The 18,183-nt window shown below is 39.7% G+C and overlaps 1 protein-coding gene across 4 annotated transcripts in view; it reads left to right on the forward strand.

Moving 5' to 3' along the window:
- LOC132379046 (erlin-1-like) overlaps positions 1–18,183 on the forward strand; it is a 46,523-nt gene that overhangs the window by 16,836 nt on the left and 11,504 nt on the right. For all 4 annotated transcript variants that reach the window (XM_059946534.1, XM_059946533.1, XM_059946536.1 and 1 more), the window contains 3 exons: positions 5,322–5,403; positions 9,742–9,788; positions 11,001–11,062. In XM_059946534.1, coding sequence (XP_059802517.1) covers positions 5,322–5,403; positions 9,742–9,788; positions 11,001–11,062 — 191 coding nt within the window. The remainder of the gene's footprint in view (positions 1–5,321; positions 5,404–9,741; positions 9,789–11,000; positions 11,063–18,183) is intronic.

Genomic DNA, 18,183 nt, shown 5'->3' on the forward strand with positions numbered 1-18,183 from the left:
GAGAGGACAGTGAGTTTGTTGTAGGGCAAGGGGAAGGCATGTAAATGTCATAGTAACAACATAGAGGCAGGCTCTTCAAACTAATTCATCTATGTCAACCAAGATATCTGTATGAGCTAGCTTTGTGCATGGGATGTGGACAGAAGACAATTTTAATGATAGCAAACAAGTTGTTGCCTATCTATGCTAATCCCATTTATTTACATTAGGTACACATCCCTGTAGGCCTTTCCTATCCAAAAACCTGCCCAAATGCTTTTTATTGGGATATTTTCCAGCAATTCCTTCTCTGAACAAAGTTGAGTTTCGCAACAGTCAGTACCATAAAGTTAAATGTGTGGGATGCGCTGGCTGCATGCATTTATATATGGATTTTGCATTTAGACTCCACATTTGGCTCATACTGGAGGATTAGGCTGGCACGACAGCATAGTGGTTATCTTAACACTGTTATACTGCCAATGACCAGGTTCAATTCCCATTTTATCTGCAAGGAGTTTGTACGTTCTCCCCATAACTGCATTGTTTCCTCTGGATAGTCTGGTTTCCTCCCCACATTCCATAGACGCAACTGTTAGCAGGTTAATTGGTCATGTGGGTGTAATGGGAGGGGCACAATCATTGGGCTGGAATGGCTTATTACCATGCTGTATCTCCAGATAGATAATCTTTTGTAGTTGAGAACTCTCACTCCACTGTTTATATTATGTGTAGCAGATGTTTTACAATACAGATTAAACAAATGGTTAACACCTTTTCACTCATCATGTGAACTCCCATTGCCACACCTCATATAGCATTCTAAACCTCAGACAGTTCACACACTTTAAGCAAAATACAATTATTGCTCAATGATCCAAAGAGACTAAAATGTAATCACACACACTTCAAGGAAATCATTTAAACCTTTAAGTTTTGATATAACAGACACTGAAAGATATCGGTCATGCAAAAATCCTGACACTTCCCCCACCCATCCCCCCCCCCCCCCCACCGCTTCCATCTTGCATTGATTTTGCCTAGTAAAATCAGCATGCCTTCATTTTGATTTGTTTTTCTTAGTGCCTTAACTTGCAGTCGTCCCACAATGATATGGATCTTCTCTATCCAATGTAGCACCACATGCTGGAGAGATTTTATATTTGTGGCTTTCATCCTGATCCCAGCTTTCCCAGTTGTTGTGGTTCAGATCATGACATCACAGAAAGAAAATCTCATATGGCCCAGAGTCTCAATTGAAAACGTGCATAATACATTTTCCTCCATAGGTGCTGCTTGACCTGCTTAGTTTCTCCAGTTCTTTTGTGTGTTGCTCCTGATTCCAGTATATGCAGTCTCTTGTATCTCCATATGTCAGTGTTGGGTTTCTTCATGAATTGACATATTGGAGGGAGATTGAAAATATGATTGAGTTGTACCACAATTTCCACCTCTCATTCAACATCAGCAAAACCGAGAAGGAGTTTCTGTAGCCAGAGGATGGTAAATCTATGAAATTCATTGCCACCAACTGCTGTGGAGGCTGAGTCATTGGGTATATTTAAAGTGGAAGTTGATAGTTTTTGATTATTCAGGATGTCAAAGGTTACAAGGAGAAGGCAGGAAAATGAGGTTGAAAGGGATAATAAATCAGCCACGATGGAATGGCGGAGCAGGTTCAATGGATTAAATGGCCTAATTCTGCTGTTATGTCTTATGGTCTAAAACCAAAGAGCTAATTATTAACTACAGGAGGAAAAAGCCAGAGGTCCATGAACTAAATCCTCATTAGGGGAAACGGAGATGGAGAGGGTTAGTAGCTTTAAATTCCTTGGTAGTAACATATCAGAGGATCTGTTCTGGGACAGCACATAAGTATAATCACAGAGATGGCATGACGGCTCCTCTACTTTCTTAGTTTGCATAGCTTTGCCATGTCAGTAAAAATGTTGGCAAACTTCTGAAGATGCACAGTGGAGTGTATGCTAACTGGTTGCATCTCAGCCTGGTGCAGAAACACCGATGCCGAGGAATGAAAGAGGCCACAGAACGTGGTGGAAACAGCCCAGTCCATTACAGGCAAAGCCCTCCCCATCATTGAGTGCATTTACATGGAGTGTTGCCACAAAAAAGTGACACTCATCATCAAAGACCCCCACCATCCATGCCCTGACTTCTTCTCCCAACTGCCATCAGGCAGGAGGTACAGAAGTCTTAAATTAGGCTCAGGAGTACAACCATCAAGCTCCGGAACTGGCATGGATAACTTCACTCACCACCATTCTGAACTGATTCTATCACCTACGGACTCACTTTCAAGGACTCTTTGCAACTCATTTTCTCAGTATTGTTTTTATTTTCAGTTTGTCTGTTTGCACATTGGTTGTCTGCCAGTCTTTGTGCATAGCTTTTTTAAATTAAAATTCTATTGTACTTATTTTCTTTCCCTGTAAGTACCTGCAAGAATATAAATCTCGGGGTAGTATATGGTAACATATGCGTACTTTGATAATAAATTTACTTTGAACAAGTTGGTTTTAGATCATATTACAATCTACAGTAAGGATCTCTTCAAGTAAGAGCTCAAAGATAGTCCTCTGATCCAAAAAATTCCAGTAATTAACGGTGTTCGCATTACAGTATTTATATCTGGATTTCACATTCATTTTCTCCTGAGGAGTTGCCCCTATCTAGCTGACAGAGGGACTTGCCTTCCTTTGCTAGAGCAGCCTCATCATGGCTGTAGAGGACGCTTATGTATGTTCATAACTGTCAAAAATCTAACATATTTGTTTTTCACCTGGCACCTACCAGCCTTCTATTTCCCGCCCTCCCCCCACCTTCTTTATAGGGCCCCTGCCCCCTCCCTCTTCAGTTCTGACCAAGGGTTTCGGCCGGAAACGTTGACTGCTCGTCTCCACGGATGCTGCACGACCTGCTGAGTTCCTCTAGCTTGTTGTGCATGTTCATTTCCTCCATTCACTTTGCAACAGTGTACACTAATTTATGGTTTTATCTGACTGCTGTGAATCTGCGAATGTTATAATCAGCTCTCCTGCACTTTGCCTGCATTCCAACTTCCCTTTATTATCTCCTTTCTGACCAGTTATGTCTTGCAATCTAAACACTTCCCTAACCTAATGACTGCCCTCTAATGTGTCTTTAAACCACCTCCACTCTTGACATATTTTCTCTTCAACCCTTTCCAGTTTGTATGATATTTAACGATATTACAAACTTCCCAAATTTTTTTATGATTCCTAGAGATTCCTCTTTTAAAAGGGAACTTCAGCAGAACAACGTGTTTACAATGGGAGCGCATCCCAACCAGGAGAACCCCTATCAAATTTCCAAAGATAGGCAGAGGTTTCTGAGCACAAAACATGAGACACTTAAAATATCTCTTTTGTTAGAGGTTAAGGGATGGCTTCTGGAAAGTACAAACAGAATATTAAGTCTAAAAGCAGACAATCCCTGAACTGCCTGCTAAGTGGCAGGGATACCTCTTTAACTATAGAGGAGGTGACCACTTAATACCTTTACTGATCTTATCAAGCGTGCTAAACTGAGGGCCAATTAATTCGACCATTCATTTATTATATTCCTTTCTTGCTCTACCATGGACTTGACTTTGATTTTGCCTGATTTTTGCACAGTGGTCTTGGTTTTGCAGTCTTCTTCACTGTATGATTTAAAAAAAAGATGTGCAGCAGTGGGATCTGGACTATATATGTTAGGCAGGAAAGAAGGTTCAATGCCTTCCATTTAAGGTGTCTTGTCACATCTTGGGCATCTCCTGGAGAGACAAAGGACCCAGTGCTGAAGTTCTCTCACATGCCAGCTGCCCTAGTGTGTACACTCTGCTCCGGCAGTGCAGGCCGCACTGGCTGGGCTATGTCTGCAGCATGCAGGATGGCCACATCCCAGTAGACATCCTCTGTGGTGAGCTGGCTTCAGACAAGAGAACAGCCAGTCACCCGTGACTGCGTTACAAGGATGTCTTACAAGAGGGATATAAAAACACTGGACATCAATGTTGAGTTCTGTGAGGAACTTGAAGCTGTCCACACCAGATGGAGAAGCACCCTGAAGCCACACATTAACTCAGGTGAGGGAAATTTCCTGAAAGCGGCAGAAGATTAATGGGCCCGTAGAAAGGAACTCAACATCTGCAGACCTGAGACCAGTTATAGGGGCAAGCTTTGCAACAGAAATTGCCACTTTCGTATTGATCTTGTCAGTATAATTTATATTATGCATTGTCTTTACCTACTTGTCAGTTTTTATTGTACAATACTTCACCATATTTGTGTGGGTTGCAACCAATGTTCCCTCTAAGCACTCAAAAGAATTTAAACTGCGCACAAAGGGTTGTCACTCTCTACCTCATTGACATATTAAGTATATTTCACGACCGTACACAATCACATTTCCTTTTCAGGGTTCTGATGCGGACGGTGTAGACAACATGGAGTTTACCATGACTTGTCTGCAGATTTTAGAACTGGCTTATTTACACTGTTTTTATTGAAGAAATTATTCAGGTGCGCACTTGTCACTTAGCAAAAATTTGCATAGTGCAAGGTTTTTGTGCACACTGGTCATTACAAATTAGAGGGAACATCGATACATCCTCAGCGAAAAGCACGTCCCTGATCGTAGCCTCGCATTTTTTTGATTTTGGCCCATAGGTGGGTGAGGTGGAAATGCCTATATTTAATCTAGTGTGGAGGTAGATTTGCTCTGTAGCAATGCCGAATGTGTGCCTCAACTGCTTTCCACTTTGTATTCTGGAACAAGCTTTGAATTATACTTGGCTTCCTTTGCACCATTGGGACTGGTTGTGGCTTGCATAATCCTCAATGTTGTGCTTTGTCCTGTTTAAAATTTCTAACTATATTTATATATAAACTATATTTATTTATTATTTAGAGATGCGGTGCAGAATAGGCCCTTCTGGCTCTTTGAATATTACTAATATTTATCTTTGTAAGAAATGGGTTCTAAAGGTAATCCAAGAACAAAATGTACCTTTTTTATTGCTTTGTTGCTTTGTGTGAGAGTGATGTAGATAGTAGCATTTAAAATTTGTTGATGATAGGGGATGCTTGCTCAGGACAGAAACGTCAGCATAGATCTTTCAGACCTAAGGGCACCTCTCTTGTGTAATTTTCCAGATGCTACATGCATAATTAAAATTCAGATGAGAACCTGTTCTGTGCTGCAGACATAATTCATATCAATATTAGTTACATTCTTTTACAGCAACTCACTATTTGAACATTTCTGTCTGTGTCTGTGTTCAAGTGTCACCATATTCAATATTTTTTTCTTTTCTTTAGAGGTGGTGCGTTGTTGGTCACTCCAAGTTGCCCTGGATATCATGTCATGATACCATTCATTACATCCTTCAGATCTGTTCAGGTTAGCCCTGCTTGTTCAGATTTCAATCAATGCATGGTGGATGAAAAATTGATGCTAAGTTAATATTCTGAAAGAAGTTAAAGAATTGTATTGCATGTGTAATTTGCAGCAGTGATGTCATATATTTTTAAGCTATTATTCCTAGTAAACTAAATGCCGTTCAGAGATCATGGAGAGAGTTTAAGAAAAATATGTACATGGAAGCAGTTTCTTGTGAGAACTACAGCACAGCACCACAGAATGTGGGATGTGACTTTGTCATAATTTGTGCACTCCTTGAGCAACCCAGCACTCTATCACCAGTGGTGAGATCCCCTACACAAAGCAAGATTCATTCAGGAAACACAAGAGACTGGACCGCAGATACTGGAATCTGGAGAAGGAGATTCGAGTGGGTTGGACAGTACCTGTGGGAAGAAAGAAATAGTCCACATTTCAGGTGGAAGCCCTGCTGCTTGACCTGCTGAGTTCCTCCAGCTTATTGCTTGTTGCTCAGGATTCATTCAGGAGCTGGATTCTTTAGTGCCACATTATACAAGTTGGTTTAAGGAACAAATCATTATAAAAGTTGTCATGCACATGAGGCTGAGAATATGGCAAGTGTTGGTGATCACTGTCTGTAAGGAGTTTGTATGTTCTCCCCATGACAGTGTGTGTTTCCTTCAGGTGTTCACATTCCAAAGGTATATAGATTATTGGGTTAATTGGTTACATGGGCAATGCAGGCTCGTTGGGCTGAAAGGGCTTGTTATTGTGCTGTATCTCTAAGTAAATAAAAAAAAGATTTCATGTTAAAATGTTGTTCAAAGGCAGAAATTAAATATACCAGAGGAGAAGTAATGAATCTGATTGTGTTCCATTTCCTTTTGCCAAGGATGTAAGAATAAAGATTTGCATATCTGTAATACTCATTACATTTCATGGAACAGTGAGTAGCACTTAAAACATAATGGATTGCAAGTGGTTACAGAGGGAAATGAAAGAAAGCGTGACAAGAGTGTGATGAAACGATAGTTGACAGAAGACGGATAAAGCAGTGAAAGAATTGCAAAAGATGGCCTTAAAGCTGATTGCCAGTGATCAAGTGAGGATGAGAATTATGCTGCTGTTGAAAGCCAATTTCTCAGCTGTGACATTAACTTTATGATTTGGCAGCTCTTGAGCCAAGCAGCCATCATTCACAAGCCGGGAAGATGTGCTCAGCAAGTAAGATAGTTGCTCATATGTGAGACCTTAAGACTTAGCAGAATTAGGCCAATCGCCACGTCAAACTGCTATGCCATTTCTTCATGGCTGATTTATTATCCCTCTCAACCCTGTTCTCCTGCCTTCTCCGCATAACCTTCGGTGCCCTTACTAATCAAGAAGCTGTCAGCCCCCGCTTTAAATATACCCAATGGTTTGACCTCCACAGCTATCTACAGCAGTGATTTCCACAGATTCACCATCCTGTGACACTGTATGTGTTCATGTCCCAGTGTCCACACACAAATTTATTGACATCACAAGAAAAGTCTTAAATATGTAAAGATTTTTACTCATGTATGTGAAGGATGTAAGAAATAAAGTCAGTAAGTCAAAAAAAAAACAATTTAAAGGTATACCTTTTTTTAAAAGAATGGCAGAATTTAATTTGAATGAAATCCAAATATGGCTATTGAGATTGTGTTGTAAAGATTCATTCTGTTCTCACAAGTTTAGTTAATGTGCAATTTAAAATTAAACTTCTGTCTTCAGAGTTGAGTCAAGCTGGCAAATTAGCCAGGAAGAGGTTAAATTTGGGCTGCAGGGATGTGAAGGAGATGAAAAAGGATATTGGTTTTAATTTTCCTTATTCCCACAGGCTTAAAGAAGTTTTTGACCCACTAATCGACAGTGTACTCAACATAGTCAATTGCTCACTAGTTTCTGGCATTTTTCCGGACTCCTTAAAATCTGCAGTAGTTAATTGAATTGAATTGGCTTTATTACTAACACCCTTCATATACATGAGGAATAAAAAGCTTTACATTACGTCTCCATCTAGATGTGCAATGTGCAGTTTATAGTCATTTATAATAAATAGTTTTTACAACAGGATAGTCAATATAACATTAGAAATACAGTTCTGTCAGCATGAGTTTAACAGTTTAATAGCCTGGTGGAAGAAGCTGCCCGAGAGCCTGTTGGTCCTGGTTTTTATGCTGCGGTACTGTTTCCCAGATGGTAACAACTGAAGCTGTTTGTGGTTGGGGTGACTTGGGTCCCCAATGATCCTTCGGGTCCTTTTAACACATCTGTCCCTGTAAATATCCTGAATAGTGGTAAGTTCACATCTACAGATGCGCTGGGCTGTCCGCACCACTCTCTGTGGAGTCCTGCGATTGAACGAAGTACAGTTCTCATACAAGGCAATGATGCAGCCAGTCAGGATGCCATCAATTGTGTCCCTATAGAAAGTTCTTAGAATTTGGGGGCCTGCACCAAACCTCTTCAACTGTCTGAGGTGAAAGAGGCACTTTTGTGCCTTTTTCCACACACAGCCGGTATGTACAAGCCATGTAAGATCCTCGGTGATGTTTCTGCCGAGGAACTTGAAGCCGTTCACCCTCTTAACCCCAGATCCATTGACGTCAATACGGGCTAGCCTGTCTCCATTCCTCCTGTAGTCCACAACCAGTTCCTTTGTTTTTGCGACATTAAACACCTCCTTTTAAAAAAAAAACTAGACTCTTCCGCTTTGGATGATTTATAGACCTGCCTTTTCTGTAAAATCTTAGAAAAAAATTTTTTTTGACAATTAAGTGAATAATAACAATTTCATTCTTGACAAGTAACAATCAGATTTTAATCAAAGTACAGAAACTGCATTGCTTATAGTAGTTAGTGACTTGTAGTGTAAAGCCAACACAGGTAACATATCAACTCTTGGTCTCTTAAATTTGAGCGCAGCATTAGATACCATAGATCACAGCATTCTCATAAACCACTTAATCAGTGGGTAGGTCTTTCTGTACTGCCTTAAGCTGGTTTCAATCATAGAAATGAGAAGAAAATTCTTTAACTGTTGTTCATTGTGCGTCCAAAGTCCATGTTGTTCTCACTCTACATGTTCCCATTAGGTCAACTTGTTTAAAGAAAACAAATTAGCACACCAATGCAGATGACACAACTGTATTTGTCTGTTATACCAAATTACCCTGAGGCTCTTGAAACCTCATGTTAGGTGTCTTACTAGCATTACAGAATGGATCAGTTAAACTAAATAAGGAAAAAAAACTATGTTAAAAATATACTTGATCATCTGGTCTTACAAATCAAGCCAGAAGTAAAGAATTTATGCATTATTATTGACTCTGAGATAAATTTCAAATCACATATTAACCAGTCTATTAAGACTGCATTCCTTCATTTGAGAAACAATCCAAGAATTCAATTCTTATAAGATCTCAAGATACAGAAAAATTGATACACGCTTTTGCTTTTAGCCAATTGGACTACTGTAATGCACTCTTTTCAGTGCTGCCTAAGAAAGATATAATCAGCTGCAGCTTGTTCAAAATACAGCAGCAACAATCTTAACCAAAAAAAAAAGAATATCTGAGACAGTTTCACCAGTTTTGGCATCATTAAACTGGCTGACTGTGTCCTTTTAAAATGCTCTTAATTTTATACAAGTCTCTGAATAATCTCACTCCTCTATATATTATGGAATGTCTATCCCCTTACATCCCTAATCGTAATCTTAGATCCACGAATACCGGTTTGCTTTGTGTTTCTAAAGCAAAGTATATAAGAACTGGTGATGCGGCTTTTTGTTCTTGTGCACCAAAACTCTGGAATACTGTATAGACTGAGATACTATGAGATGTTTCAAAATACTTCTTAAAAAAAAACTACTTTTAATTTGGCCTACATATAGGATTACTTAATGCCTATTGATGTTGATTACATTTATACAATTTGCTATATTCAATTATTTTATTTTAAATAATCTTTGTCTTATAATCTTTAAGTTTGTTTTGTATTTTTATGACTATATTGATTTATCTTTACAGTTTATGTAAAGCAGCTTGGACTTAACCTTAATGTATGAAAGTGCTATATAAATTTGTTATTATTAATTTAAACCAGGGTGGCATTAATACATGGTCATTGTTTTGTTAGCCCAAACCTCTTGATACTAATGAATTGATATTGCTTATTAAATACAAATAGATTAATAAAGGATAGGTGCTGGAGATTGAAATAGTATTCACATAATATATAGTACAAATCCATTTCTTTGCCTACTTTGCTGTCAGCTAGTAAGGATGCTAACATTTATTCTTCAAACATAATTCAACTGTTCTGTTGCAGACAACTTTACAAACAGATGAAGTGAAAAATGTTCCCTGTGGAACAAGGTATGTGAATGTTTCCATTCTGTGATTTGAGCCCTTTAATATCCATTACATTATTTTTTAAAAACATTATGGGAAAGGATCAACAACTTGAATACAGTTTATTTTAATTGAAGTTGTATCGCTTAAAATTGTAAATATTTTGCATTGGAACTTTGACTAGTAATAATTCTCTTCTTACTTTAAGATAAAACTTGTACATGCATCAGTCCAAGGCATGCAGTGATATCTATCATTACTTTGTATCAATGAATTTCCCTTTGGTTTGAGCCACTTTTCTTTTTGTCTTAAAGCTGGATAAATTGGTGTGATGAAAATTTCAGTGTTCCTTCATACTTTTCTGATGGCAAAAAAAGCAGCATATGATGTCTCTGTGGACAGATAGTGAAACAGTAAATGTTTGACTCTCACTATGGGTATGATGGGTATGAAGGTATCATGAGAGGATGGCAATCTTGGTCTCACCCTATCACAAGCATTCCCTTTCATGTATTGGGTAGCCCTCAAGTGTCACCATACACTCCAGCACCAACATAGCATGCCCACAATGTTCAGCAGAACAACACAAACAGCGGCAGCAGCAACAGCACCAAAACACACCCCTTTCCCTCACTCCCACGCCTGTACATAGAGAGGCCTTCAAACCCAGTTCTGGCCAACTGCAGTCTCCAGTCTTTGGCCCTGGACTCTCAGACTTGCAGACAGCAGGTCTCCACCTTAGGTCTTCGTTAACCTCTGGCTGTTGAACTCAGGACTCACTGATCACAGATTTGACCTTCAATCCATAACTTCTGGATTCGCATGGACCTCCAATTGCGGACTTTAAGGGTTACCAGCCCCCGTAACTCCTTGGGATCGCTACCTTCCAGCTCACCAACTTTCATCTTTGACCTTCAGGCTTCAACCTCCAGACTCTGGATTAAAAACTTTGGATTCTCGTTCCACTGATGTTGCCTATTCTACTGAGCGTTTTCAGAACTTTCTGTGATTATTTTGTAACGTGAACATCTACGTAAATAAAATATCGTCTTTTTCTGTAGTTGAGTTAGAGAATAGGTGAACTGCCAATTTCTTTTTTTTTTACTTGATACTTCTTTCGTTAAGGTTTATTCTGTATTTTTTTCGACTAATAGGTAATCAATATTCTTTAATAGTTGAGTTGTTTATGTCTGTTACATGATAATATTAAACATACTTTACTTTTGCCTTCTACAGTGGTGGGGTCATGATCTACTTCGACAGGATAGAAGTGGTGAATAGCCTTGCTCCAAGTGCAGGTCAGCATTTGGTGAGCCTTATGGTTTTTGACGTTTCAGTCATAATGGTTGATTGACAGTTTTGGATACTTTTACTGAACTGTTTTCTCAGTCGTACAAACCTGAGCAAATTATTTCGAATGATAAAATATGAAAATGGAATTTAATTTGAAAACTGACTTCACCATCATAAAATTACTGCTTAATCCAATCTTTTTAAACAAGTAATGGTGGCTTCAGATTTATTCTGTTGCTTTCCACTTCATTTCTCAATTCTGAGATTCTGAAGTGATGATTTTTTCAGGTGGGATTAAATGCGCACAATCTGTGATGTATCCTGGATATTATTTCTGAGATACTCCAGCAAAAGCGCTTCATTTTTCTTTTCTTTCATGCCCTTTTATTTCTTTAAACTAAATTGAAAAGGATAAAAAATAGTACTGTTATTAAATTTGTCATCAAGTCTTCAAAAGCTTCTCTGGGTTGGGGAAGAGATATTGTGAATTATTCCCTTATTTGGGGGGGGTGTGTATACACATACATATATAATTTTTTTTGGAGTAGCTAACTGTTGTTAACTGATTAAGTTCTTATTTCGAGCTTTAGAAGTTCTGCATTTTTAATTATACATGATATTCAATGCATGGCTGTCTATTTAAAAGATCATTCCCATCATAATTCCTGCTTTTATGTGGCCAAGTTAGGAAGCTGGGAGTCTATAGAAGAACTTAGACAGATTAGGAGAATGGGCAAAGACATGGCAGATGTATGGTCATGCACTTTGGAAGGAGGAATAAAGATGTAAGCTATTTTATAAATGGGGAGCAAATTTAGAAAGCAGAGGTGCAAAGGAACTTGGGAGTCCTCATGCCGAATTCCCTGAAAATTAACTTTCAGTTTGAGTCAGTAATGAAAGCAAATGGCATGTTAGCATTCATTTTGAGAGGATTAGAATATAAAAACAAGCATGTAAAGCTGAGGCTTTGTAAGGCATTGGTCAGACCGCATCTGGAATATTTGGAGTACTGTGAACAGTTCTGTGCACCTTATCTAAGAAATGATTGGAGAGGGTCCAGAAAAGGTTCATGAGAAATACCCCAGGAAGCAAAGGGTTTGTTTATGAGGAGCGTTTGATGACTCTGGGCCTGTACTGGCAGGAGTTCAGAAGAATGAGGAGGTTTTTCATTGATTTGTATTGAATATTGGAAGGCTAAGATAGAGTGGACTTTGAAAGGATGTTTCCTATAATGGGGAAGTCTAGGACCAGAAGGAACAGCCTCAGAATACAAGGATGTCCCTTTAGAACTGGGAGGAGAAGAAATTTCTTTAGCCAGAGGGTGCTGAATCTGAAGTATTCATTGCCACATACGGCTGTGGAGGTCAAATCATTGGATATATTTAAACCAGTGGTTGATAAGATTCTTGATAAGTAAGGGTGTCAAAGTTATAGGAAGAAGGCAAGAGAATGGGTTTGAGAGGGATGATGAGTTAGCCATGATGGAATGGTGGAGCAGACTTGATGGGCACACTGACACACAAAATGCTGGAGGAACTTAGCAGGCCAGGCAGCATCTATGGAAAAGAGTAAGCAGTTGACAAATCAGGCCGAGACATTGTCCATTTTGTGTGTGTTGCTTGGATTTCCAGCACATGCAGATTTTCTCTTGTTTGTGATTGGTCTGCTCCTACTGTACATCTATTGGTCTTAGATTACAGCAGTATATCTTTAACTAGTTTCTTGTTTCAACCAGCATTTTTTTATCTCGCTGCTACTGCATCGATGATGTGGTATTTATGTTCCATTTTATTTTTCCCCAAGGTTGTTGTTTTTAATAAAACTACTTACACTTATGCCAAAGGATCATTTGTAGTTCAGCTGGGACTTAAGTTGGAAGAGAAAGTTGCCTTGAAATTTCACCTTGCTAAAGGAATGGTGGAAATCCACAGTATCATATTAATGATACTGCAGTTTTTGACCAAGTTGCTTTGCTAAGACGAAACAAGCAAGAAACACTTAATTGTGTCTCCTTGCATTTGGCATCCAGGCTTCAAGATTCTTACCCACTGTATATTTTTTACCATATATGCATATTGACCAAATGCCACTAGTGCAAGATTCAGCCGTTGTTTTTCCAAATGCATGACTTGTTCACAAGGGTAACACTCTGACACTAAATTAGAATCCATGTTTTGGTAAAAACTTAGATTTAGCCATAAAACTTGCAATCAGTTGGAAATCAAATGATTAATAAATTAGGGACAACACAATCTTTTTGTGGTTCAATAAACAGTTGATCCAGTAATTGATAACTAGGCGATTGATTCACAGTTTCTTGCATGGCATCTCACACATTATTTGTAACTTTACTTTAAAGCCCTGAAAAATGTTTGAGCATTCTGTTTCTGTAATAGCAAAAAAAACAGCAAGATTTTTATCAGAAGTGTACCTCTGTTGTCCTTCTGCCAGTCAGTGATATCAAAGCTGATCTTAACTCTATATTTGTGCTTTTATCCTGTGATCTGTTGGTCAAAAATTTAACTTCCGGTTGCAAAATTAACAGTAAACCATGCACCAAGTGTTGTTTGTAAAGGAAACTTCACCATTTTTGGTTGTACTCCTGGCCCTAGACACTCCATCCATCAGAAGTAATTTCTCTTTGCCTATAATCAAACTTGGATCAAAACTCTCTTTAATATTCAGCATTACAGAGTACAGCCACAGTTCTTTTGTTGACTCGTAATTCAATCCTTGGAGTCTGGTTTCATTCTGTTAAATGTACACTGCACTTTTTATAAAGTTGATATTTCCTTTCAGAGGTGCAGTGCTCCGAACACCCAGTGTGGTCTAACCAGGACCTGATGTACTAGAGATTAACTTCTTTTGCCCAATGATCTGACCCTCTGATAATAATAACAATCTGTGTGCCTTTTTGGTTATTTTGTATAATTATGTGGTTCATTGTTCATTTAAGACTCTATTTCGTATTGAGCCTTATGTTCATGTGATTTTTTTTCCCATTCTGTAAAGTTTTTAATTTTTTTAAAATTTCTATTTGCTTTCATTTGTATACTTAGGTGTATTGATTTTAATACAATCAAACATGCTATCGATCAATACAACAAGCAGATACATCTTAATGCATCCTAGAAGAACAAAATTAATTACAGTTTGGGTACTCATTATTTTTACTCCCTGACTCTTTCTGATCAAGTAGTCTTTTAAGTAGATCAACAATTTCATGAGCATGAAATTCAACCAATGGTCTTTTATAAAGATTCTTTTACGTAGGTAATTCATTTACCTTTTTATACATAGGCATTTCCCTGGGGACTATTTTGGTCTCTTCTTCAGTAATTCAGGCAGTTTTAATGTGTGTGACCTCGTCATCACATCTTTGACTTTCTCTGATCAGCAGAAAATTGTAGTGTTTTTAGTCACTCTGTCCTCATTTTCCTGGTGATAAACGTCAAGTTTGGTATAACTGGTTCTAATTCCCTGTTTCTCCCCCTCCTCTTTGGAGAGGCCAGAATTGTATCTCCAGCATATTGCAGTGGATAACGAAACATCTACTTCAATAAATGGTAATTCATGTTGGGAAGTTTACTATGCTTACCCCATTTCTGTTTTACTTAATTTGGAACATGATGATGTGGTGTTGGTAAGATTAACTTTGTTGTAGTAGTCTCCCCCTGAACAGATGAGAATTCGCAGTGAACTCTTCACTTGTTGCCATTTACCAAATACTATACTATCTTGGCTATTGCAGATTCCCAGAACCAGCTTGTAGTTGGGAGCCAGCTTGATCCTTGTGGTTAGGTCCAAAATGGCACCAGACCAGCCTTCTCCAAGAAAATGGGTTTACCGAGCCAGAGAGTAAAAGACATTAATAGCCTTTTTTCTTATTTGGACCTCTCAAAGCTGTCATATACTTCTTATGAAAACTTCAATAATCCAACATCCAATTATTTGAAAATCCTGGTGGTTTAACATATTGCTATGGGTTGGATGTGTGACCAGAGCAGTGTTTGGATCAGGGATATGGGTGGGTGTGAGACCAGACCAGGGCCTAGAATACTTGTACATTTTCTGCATCCTTTTATCTTACTGAGTTTACTGCAAAAATTATTAAACTGTAGTGTATATCTTGACAAAAAAAAAACTGAAATTAAAGTATCCACGAGGAAATCTGCAAATGTTGGAAATTTAAGCAACACACACAAAATGCTGGTGGAATGCAGCAGGCCAGGTAGCATCTATAGGAAGAAGTACAGTCAATGTTTCGGGCTGAGACCCTTCGTCAGGACTAACTGAAAGAAGAGATAGTAGGTGATTTGAGAAGGGGAGGGGGAGATCCAAAATGTTAAGAGAAGACAGGAGGGGAAGGGATGAAGCTAAGAGCTGGAAAGTTAATTGGCAAAAGGGATACAAGGCTAGAGAAGGGAGAGGATCATGGGATGGGAGGCCTAGGGAGAAAGAAAGGGGAAGGGGAGCACCTGAGGAAGATGGAGAACAGACAAGAAGTGATTGTGAAAGGGACAGAGAAAAAAGAGGGGGGGGGGGAGATAAATAAATAAATATATAACAAGAAGGGGTAAGAAGGGGAGGAGGGGCATTAATGGAAGTTAGAGAAATCAATGTTCATGCCATCAGGTTGGAGGCTACCCAGACAGAATATAAGGTGTTGTTCCTCCAACCTGAGTGTGGCTTCATCTTGACAGTAGAGGAGGCTATGGATAGACAAATCAGAATGGGAATGGGATGTGGGATTACAATGTGTGGCCACTGGGAGATCCTGCTTTCTCTGGTAGACACAGCGTAGGTGTTCAGCGAAACGATCTCCCAGTCTGCGTCAGCTCTCACCAATATATAGAAGGCCGCACCACGAGCACCGGACGCAGTATATCACACCAGCCAACTCACAGGTGAAGCATCGCCTCACCTGGAAGGACTGTCTGGGGTCCTGAATGGTGGTGAGAGAGGCAGTGTAAGGGCAGGTGTAGCATTTGTTCTGCTTACAAGGATGTGCTGGGAGGTAGATCGGTGGGAAGGGATGGGGGGCAAATGGACAAGGGAGTCAAGTAGGGAGCGATCCTCACGCACATCTGCTCTCACCCCCATTGTCCTGCCACCCCACTAGGGATAGGGTTCCCCTTGTCCTCAACTACCACTCCACCAGCCTCTGTGTCCAACATATAATTCTCCATAACTTCTGCCACCGCCAGCGGGATCCCACCACCAAGCACATCTTTCCCTCCCCCCCCCCCCCTTCTGCTGGGATCACTCCCTACACGACTCCCTTGTCCATTTGCCCCCCCAACCCTTCCCACCGATCTCCTTCCCAGCACTTATCCTTGTAAGCAGAACAAATGCTACACCTGCCCTTACCCTTCTGCCCTCACCACCATTCAGGGCCCCAGACGGTCCTTCCAGGTGAGGCGACACTTCACCTGAGAGTCGGCTGGTGTGATATACTGCGTCCGGTGCTCCCGGTGTGGCCTTTTATATATTGGTGAGACCCGACACAGACTGGGAGACCGTTTTGCTGAACACCTACGCTCTGTCTGCCAGAGAAAGCACAATCTCCCAGTAGCCACACATTTTAATTCCACGTCCTATTCCTGTTCCAATATGTCAATCCATGGCTTCCTCTGCTGTCGGGACGAAGCCACACTCAGGTTGGAGGAACAACACCTTATATTCTGTCTGGGTAGCCTCCAACCTGATGGCATGAACATTGATTACTCTAACTTCTGTTAATGCCCCTCCTTCTCTTCTTACCCCATTCCTTATTTATTATTTTTTTCCCTTTTCTTTCCTCTCTTTTTCTCTCTCAGTCCCTCTCACAATCACTTCTTGCCTGCTTTCTATCTTCCTCTGGTGCTCCCATCCCCCTTTCTTTCTCCCTGGGCCTCCCATCCCATGATCCTCTTGCTTCTCTAGCCTTGTATCCCTTTTGCCAATCAACTTCCCAGCTCTTAGCTTCATCCCTCCCCTTCCTGTCTTCTATCATTTCAGATCTCCCCCTCCCACTTTCAAATCTCTTACTATCTCTTCTTTCAGTTATTCCTGATGAAGTGTCTCGGCCCAAAACATCGACTGTACTTCCTACAGATGCTGCATTCCACCAGCATTTAGTGAAATTAAAGTATGTTTTGGAATAGCATCCGAAAGTCTGGAAAATCTGCTACTCTGGTACATCCGAAGTCCCAAGGATCCTGGATTGTTGGATTTCTACAGAATGCTTAGAAGAATTCAGAAAAAAAAACAACTTGAAACTAAAGCCACTATCCTACATTTAAAGCTCAACTCAAACTGAATCAAACTAAAGTATTCCTGTGGTCTTTGCAGCCATTCCCCTCAGTTCCCCTCAATTGAAATGGATGGAGAAACATTCTCTGTACTGGGCCCAACATTTCATTTGTTCATACAGCTTCCCCATTAAATGATGAGGAGTTGCTGTGCCTTTTTACGAATGGTATCCATGGCAACTCAATTTTAGTTCCTGTTGAACTACCACCAAACAGAAGATTGTTATGCACGATTAAAGGCTAGTACAAGAAGACATAATTTTAAGGTGATTTGAGGAAAGTTTAGGAGGGAGATGTCAGAGATGGTGTTTTTTTTTAACGCTGAGCGTAAAAATGTGTAACACACTGTTAGGTGTGATAGAGGCAGATAGATTTTGAAGAATTTACCTAGGCAAATGGATGAAAGAAAAATGAAGGGCTGTGTGTAATGTTCCCTCTAGTTGGTCGTGGCCAGTGTGTGCAAAATGTTGAAGAATAATTTCTTCAATAAAAACAGGTAAAAATAAGCCAGTTCTAAAATCTGTAAAAATAATCGCAAACTGCACGTTGTCAACACCTGTCTGCATCAGAAACCGGAAAAAGGAAATGTAATTGTGCACGATCGTGAAATATACTTACCAATAAGGTAAAGGGTGACAACTTTTTGTGCAGTGTAAATTCCTTTGTGCGCTGGTAGCTAAAGGGATGCATGTGCACACTTTACAGGGAACATTGGCTGTGTGGGAGGGAAGTATCAGATTGATCTTGGTGTAGATTAAAAAATAGGCACCATTATTTGCAGAAGGGCCTGATCTGTACTGTCTATGTTCTACTAAAGCCTGAAAGGTTAGGTA

Source organism: Hypanus sabinus, chromosome 21 (genome assembly GCF_030144855.1).
Source record: "Hypanus sabinus isolate sHypSab1 chromosome 21, sHypSab1.hap1, whole genome shotgun sequence".
NCBI lineage: Eukaryota > Metazoa > Chordata > Chondrichthyes > Myliobatiformes > Dasyatidae > Hypanus > Hypanus sabinus.